This window comes from Neophocaena asiaeorientalis, unplaced genomic scaffold (assembly GCF_003031525.2).
Source record: "Neophocaena asiaeorientalis asiaeorientalis breed wild unplaced genomic scaffold, Neophocaena_asiaeorientalis_V1.1 scaffold43, whole genome shotgun sequence".
NCBI lineage: Eukaryota > Metazoa > Chordata > Mammalia > Artiodactyla > Phocoenidae > Neophocaena > Neophocaena asiaeorientalis.
In genome coordinates this window covers 10271840-10278268 of record NW_020173674.1, presented here as the reverse complement: position 1 = coordinate 10278268, position 6429 = coordinate 10271840, and the positions used below count along the sequence as shown (strand labels likewise).

Here is a 6429-nt window from a genome sequence, read left to right as displayed (position 1 = left end):
GAGCTCTGACGCAGAGCAGAGGGCAACCCCACGACCCCAAGCCCAGCCCCTAACCGCCAGAGCTGGAGAGTCGGCACTCCTTCTCAGGCCCGTTTCACTTCACCAAGGAGGCAACGGGGTGGGGGTCTGGTCCTGGGCCCCTAAACCACTGAAACAGGGCTCAGGAATGAGGGCTGAGGGTGCTAGGAGAGCCCTTACCTGGGAAGGGTGAAATACCACGCTGGTGACTTTCTTGGTATGGCCTTTGAGAGTGGCCAGGATTTGCTCAGAACTCTTGTCGAAGACGACGACATTTTTATCTGCCCCACCTGAGGAGGACCAAAATGAGATCCAAAAATGCGTCAGGCCCACCCAAGTCCCTCTGCTGAAGAAGTACTTTTGTCCCCAGGCCCGCTCTCACCAGTGAGGATCTTGTTGGTGTCGGAGGGGCAGAGGTCCAGGGCAAGGATCCCGGGAATGCTAGCACTGTGCAACCCCTGTGCAGAGAGAGCCACATCAAACCCAGTCACGGCCAAATCAAGGCAGGCCACAAAGCCACCCAACTGCCCCGGCCCCGGCCCCCAGGAACATAAGTGACTCCTGTTCCTCATCCACTGCACTTGGACTTCTGCCGGGATGCAGTCAGTCCCTCATTGGCTACTGGGAAAGCCAGAGCTGGGCAGGAAGAGAAGCCTGACAACTCAGCGGCCAAGACTAGAAATGGGGCAGAGCCAGAGGCCATGATGACCTGCCCCACCCCAGAAACAGCCTGGGAGGGCCGTGTCTCCAAGTCTGCAGGACTCCGCCACTCACCACGTGGGATGCCACCTGCCGGTATTTGCTGAGCTCTTCCGGCTTCACCAGCTCCTCAGGCACAGTCTTCCCTCTCTGAGAGAAAGAAAAAGCCCCCCAAGAAAAGAGGCAGTGAGTGCAGGACTCGGCCATCCCCCCTCCTCCTAAGGGGCCAGCCACGTCCTCCAGGCCAGCTCCCGCCCCTGGCCCTGGGAGGACTCACCTTCTTCCGCTCTGTGGTTAGCACAGTGGCCTTGTCTTGAAGCTGGGGAAGACAGAGGGGAATAGGCTCAACGTGAGACAAATTATTTTGCCAGGAAAACAACACGGTGAATGCTGGTCACATCTATGCTTTCACGAGCATCACCAAGAACTCATCACCTGCCAAGCTCTGTGCTACAGGCTTCTGCGCATGATCTCTGTTTACTTTCATTCCAACCTTATGAAGTGGGTGCTGATGACCCTATTTCACAGAGTAGGAAACTGAGCCTCAGAGAAGTGAAGTCACTTGCCCAAGGCCACAGAGGCGATAGATGGCACGGTTCCCAGACCACGCCTGCGCCACTAAGATGAGAGCTGAGATGCATGCTGACAACCTGAACGGCTTGGAAAAGACACACACTATCAACTCGTACTAAGGAGGATCCCCTGAGTATAACAGAGCACTGGACTTGGACTCAGGGGCCAGCTCTGCCTCTTGGGAGCTGTGCCTTTGAATCTGAACCTCACGTTCTTTACAGATTCTTCATTTGTAAAATGAAAGTGATCACTCCTGTCCTGTCTCCCTCAAAAGGAAAAAAATGAAAACGTGTAACAAAATGTTTTAGTATCTGCAAAGAACCCTAATGAGAGCGACAAACGGTACTTAACAGTAATCAAAACCTTTAAAATTCCTACAAGTCTATAAAGCAGGTACCAATATCCTCACTTTAGAAGGCAAATTAGACACAGGACTGGTTAAGTCAGCCCAAGGTCATAAAGCTTATAACTGGTGACATCAAAACACAAAGCCAGGCAGCCTAGTAGGAGTCTGTGCTCTGTACCACTCGACTTCATCTCCAAATGGATGGGATTTTTATTTATGTTGGACTCCAGGCAGACAGTGAAAAGGGAGGACCCACCAGCCTTCCCACCAAGTGAGAGCACGACATACCTTCTGAATAATCTCGGGGGTCATTCCCACCAGCTCGCCCAAATCCATCGGCTCGCCTGCACCCTGAAGAGCAGAAAGGTGAAGGTGAGACGAGCACAGAAATGCCAGAGAGCCTTGCAGAGGAGGGCTGTGTGAGCCACCGCGCGCGCACACACACACACACACACACACGTGCGCGCGGGCTGCTGGCGAGGCTGGGGGGACACTCACCACAACACTCGGCTGGGAGCTCGGCACAGCCTGGGGCACGATGAGACCAGCCTGCGGTTTCAGGGTAGCCAGAGCTGGGAGAGAAGACAATGTCAGAAACGGGCTATTATAAAACAGGCCCAGCCCAGAGTGGGGCATGGCAGGCGAGAGGCTCTACCTTCTCGGGCAGCAGTGACTTCCTTGGTGAGACGGGCGATGACACGGCAGGCGGCATCGTGCTGGTACAGAGCGTGGGACAGCTCTTGGCGGGTGGTCTGCAGCTGCTGGCGCAGGGTGAAGCTGTGGAGCATGACTGCGTCCTGGGAGAGGGAGACGCCACTGAGGGGGCAGGGAGGCGCGAGGAGCACCCAGCAGAAGAGTCAGCCCTTGATAAGAAGACTAGACCAGTACTGGTGACCCGAGCAAGATCTGAGTGACTCTGAACGCTTTGGGAGATGCCCCCGAGCTCCTACGCACGCCAAACCCTGGGCACACAGACAGGAGTGGGAGCCAACTCTTTCCCATCCCCATCTTCTCTAATTTATCGGCACATCTCAGATGTCGTGCCGTCACCTTGTCAAAGGAAATAAAAATGCTACAGCTGCTATTTATTGATTGCCCTCAGTGTCAGGCACTACGCCAGACAATCCTCAAGATGTAGTCGTTCATTCACATTTTGGAGCACCTACTATGTACCTGGCGCTGCTCTCAGTGCTGGGGCTCTATTGATGAGTAAAATGAGCCCCTGACATCATGAAGTTTATACTCTAACCTTATTCTAATTCTCCCGAAACCCTGAGAGACAGGCACTAATCCATGTCATACGGTCAGGAAAAGCAGGACTTGGATACGAGCAACTTGCCCAGGGACAAGGCAAGTGGGCAATGGAACAAGCGTGGAGCCCAGATCTGTGTGAGGTCAAGAAGCAGGCTCCTCTTCTGCTCTCACCCTCCCCTCAAAAGAGAAAGTAATGCTCCATCCCTCCCACCCCCACGTCCTAATCCAGTGATCCCTTCTTTTTTTTTTTTTTGCGGTACGCGGGTCTCTCACTGTTGTGGCCTCTCCCGTTGCGGAGAACAGGCTCCGGACACGCAGGCTCAGCGGCCATGGCTCACGGGCCCAGCCGCTCCGCGGCACGTGGGATCCTCCCGGACTGGGGCACGAACCCGCGTCCCCTGCGTCGGCAGGCGGACTCTCAACCACTGCGCCACCAGGGAGGCCCCAGTGATCCCTTCTTTTCAAGTGGGTAAGATACCAGTTCTCTTCCAGGGCCTTACCCATTCGTCCTGCAAGGCTTTCAGAATGGCTGGGATGCTGGTGGCTGAGGGAGGCTTGGGCCGGATTGGGTGAGCAACTGCCAAGAGAGGGAAGGTGTATGTGAAAGCCCATGACCCAGGGTGCTCTACCCCCACCCCCCGCTCTTTCCCCTTCAGCCTGCACTAACAGACCACCGTCCCCTCCCTGAGTGCGCAGGCACCCCCTCCCACCCTCCCAGGCTCTGGGCTAGGACGGCCCTGGCCTGAGGCCGCCAGCAGGCACCTTTGATATCAATGAGCTGCTCCTCGGACAGAGGCTGGTTGTTGATGGGATCCGTGCCATTCTCTGCAATGTACTTCTCAATGAGCCGCCGCTCATAGACGTGATTAGAGACAGGGGACACACACGGGTGCTCTGGGACCTCACTGGAGACTGCGGAGAAAGGGCAGGCAGTGAGCCTGGGCTGGTGAAAGGGCCGCAGGGATGCTCCACCTACTGCTGGCCGCCAAAAGACCACGCGTCCCTACACTCCGCTAAGAGGAATCAAGACATGACACCAAGCCAGTTTCGGACTGTACCCAGAACATTTTCCAGCCACCTAACAAGCTTCTCCATCAGTCTCCTGACGGGCAGATAGTCAGTAAATAATTATTACAGGACGACTGAAGCCAGGCACCTAGAGAGCAGTCGACAGTCCCCGCCCATCTCATTTTTAAACAATGATGAGGCACCCATTATACCGCAGGACAGAGAGCTACACACGAAGCCATTCTAATCTCAAACTAGAGCCTAGATGGATTCTCAAACAAAGAAATTACGAAGCGACGTACCGAGTGCTAGGATGACAAAAAGCATTTACGTGGTGTTTACTAGGTGCCAAGGGCGACTGTAAACGTTCTCCACCGATTAACTCATCCTCACGACAACCCCCAACAGAGCTATCATTTACACCCCTTGAGGATAGGGATTATAGCTGGTCTCTGCCTGCCAGAACAATGCCGATGCCCGGCGGGCACTCAGTAAACATCTAACCGATGGGCAAATGACAGGAAGGATGGAGCTGGGAAAAACAGAAAAGAGCTTTCTCGAGGTTCAAACAATGAATGTGAAAAAACTTTGCACACCGTCATTTCTTTAAGGTGTAAGGTTCCTTTTTCTAGTCACATTTCCTTTCGCTCCTTCTTCCCTTTGTATTGGATTTATGGAGAGGTTCTGAGAAGAGTAAAGGGCTTGAGAGTTAGGAAGCCAAGAGAGAAAAAAATGAGAGACTAATACCCGGATGAACAATGAGAATGCAAAACATCTGCACGCCTCAATAAAACACCTAAAGGAAAGACAGGACAAGGCATTTGAAAAGAGCATGGACTCAGGGTCAGAGAACCTGGCTCCCTCATGCAGCTCTGCCGCTTACTAGCTGTACTGTTCTACAAAAGCCATATTCTCCTTGAGCCGTACATCCTTATCTGTAAAACCAGATGTTTATTTCTGCCTTGGAGAATTCTTATGAGCATATAACGAGATCACAGTCTTGCAAGCGCGCTGTAAACCAACAGAGACCTGGCTTCCAGCCCTGTCACTGCCTCTAACCTACTGTGCAACTTCTGCAAATTGCAGAAGTTCTGCCTACCCAAGCGAGGCGCCTCAGACAACATCCAGTGACGAGGGCTTCATTTTGCAGATGGGGAAACTGAGGCCCGCATCCCTGCGCCAGCGGGGGCGGATCCTGCACAAGCCCTAGGGTTTCCTGTTTCCCCTGCACCTGCTCCCCTCTATCCAGGCCTCAGTTCCACTGCGCAAACGAGACGGGTGGCCTCAGTGCTGCCTGCGACAATACGCTTGAGGCGTTATGTAAACTGTGAAGCGCAGCGCAAATGCACCTCACACTTAAGAAGGAGGACCCCCGGGCTGACAGGCCGCCGCCCTGCCTCCCGGGAGCCCCATTTTCACCTCCGCCCCAACCCCGGCGTCGCAGCGGCCCGCATATCCTCCCGCTCGGCTCTCCGGCCTCCTGCGACCCGAGATCGGCCGCAGCCGATACTCACTAGAGCAGATCAGGGACATGGCGCCGTCGCTGCGTTCCAAGGCTCTTCACACCGGGCTCCGGGATCAGCTTCCGAGCCTCCGCGGGCCACTTCCGGTTCCCCGCTGCTTCCGGCACGCTCCGCTAAGAGCGGGGAGCAGCCCCGCCGAGCGACGCTCGCTTAGGGCTTCACGTGGGACCGCGACCGGCCGCGCGCCTCAGCCTCGGGCACTTAACGGAAGCTGCCCTTTCCCAGAATGCAATCGGGCAGGAAAGGGCGCGCCAGGAACTACTCGGCTATTTCCGGGCCCTCTCGGCTCGTTCCGTAAAGCGCTCCCAGGGGCTAGGAAAGGAGATCCGAAACTACATTTCCCATGATGCAGTGGGACTTTAAAGCCAATCAATTCAGCGACACCCTTTTGGGACCGGAGCTGGCGGGGACCGTGAGACCGTAGTCTTGCAAAATTTGGTGTATGCGAGAATTTCTTAACGAACTTCTTAAAATGCATCTTCCTGGGGTCTACTTTAGAGAGTATGCGTTGTCAGTGCGTGCCCCACTTGATTCTCGAGCAAGTGTTTCCGGAATACGCTTTGAAAGACCCAGTGAAGTAGGCGCAGGTGCAGATGGGTAGAGAAAGTAACACTGGCCAAGAAACTGTTCTGGTCTTGCCTCTACTACCAATTTGCTGTGTGATTTTGGGCAAGTCCTCACCTTCTGCTCATCCACACTGGCCTTTTAAGTCCTCAAACTTACCCACTCTGGCTGGTTCCAGTTATGTTTGCCCAGAACACTTTCCTCAACTCCCTCTCTTCTTTCCCTCCCCTCCCATCCGCTCCAAAGTAAACTCAATCACACCTTAAATGGTACTTCCTCTGGAGCGTCTTTCTTGACCCCTGACTGAATTTTAGTCACGGTGCCCTGTAATTCTCCCCTGAGCCACTCTGGATAACTATAATCATTTAATTATTTAATTATGTACAAGTATCTGTTTGCTGTCTGGGTTCTCCGCTAGGCCATAAAGTCCGTGATGGCAGAAAC

General features: G+C 54.2%; 1 protein-coding gene across 1 annotated transcript in view; it reads right to left on the bottom strand.

The window, feature by feature from the left end:
• PRPF19 (pre-mRNA processing factor 19) overlaps positions 1-5633 on the bottom strand; it is a 15075-nt gene extending 9442 nt beyond the window's left edge. Inside the window, exons 1-10 of the mRNA XM_024748527.1 lie at positions 5413-5633; positions 3653-3802; positions 3391-3467; positions 2292-2433; positions 2135-2208; positions 1925-1987; positions 995-1036; positions 793-867; positions 401-476; positions 199-308 (exon numbers count right to left, since the gene is read on the bottom strand). Coding sequence (XP_024604295.1) covers positions 199-308; positions 401-476; positions 793-867; positions 995-1036; positions 1925-1987; positions 2135-2208; positions 2292-2433; positions 3391-3467; positions 3653-3802; positions 5413-5431 — 828 coding nt within the window. The 5' untranslated portion in view covers positions 5432-5633. The remainder of the gene's footprint in view (positions 1-198; positions 309-400; positions 477-792; positions 868-994; positions 1037-1924; positions 1988-2134; positions 2209-2291; positions 2434-3390; positions 3468-3652; positions 3803-5412) is intronic.
• Positions 5634-6429: the final 796 nt, after the last annotated feature.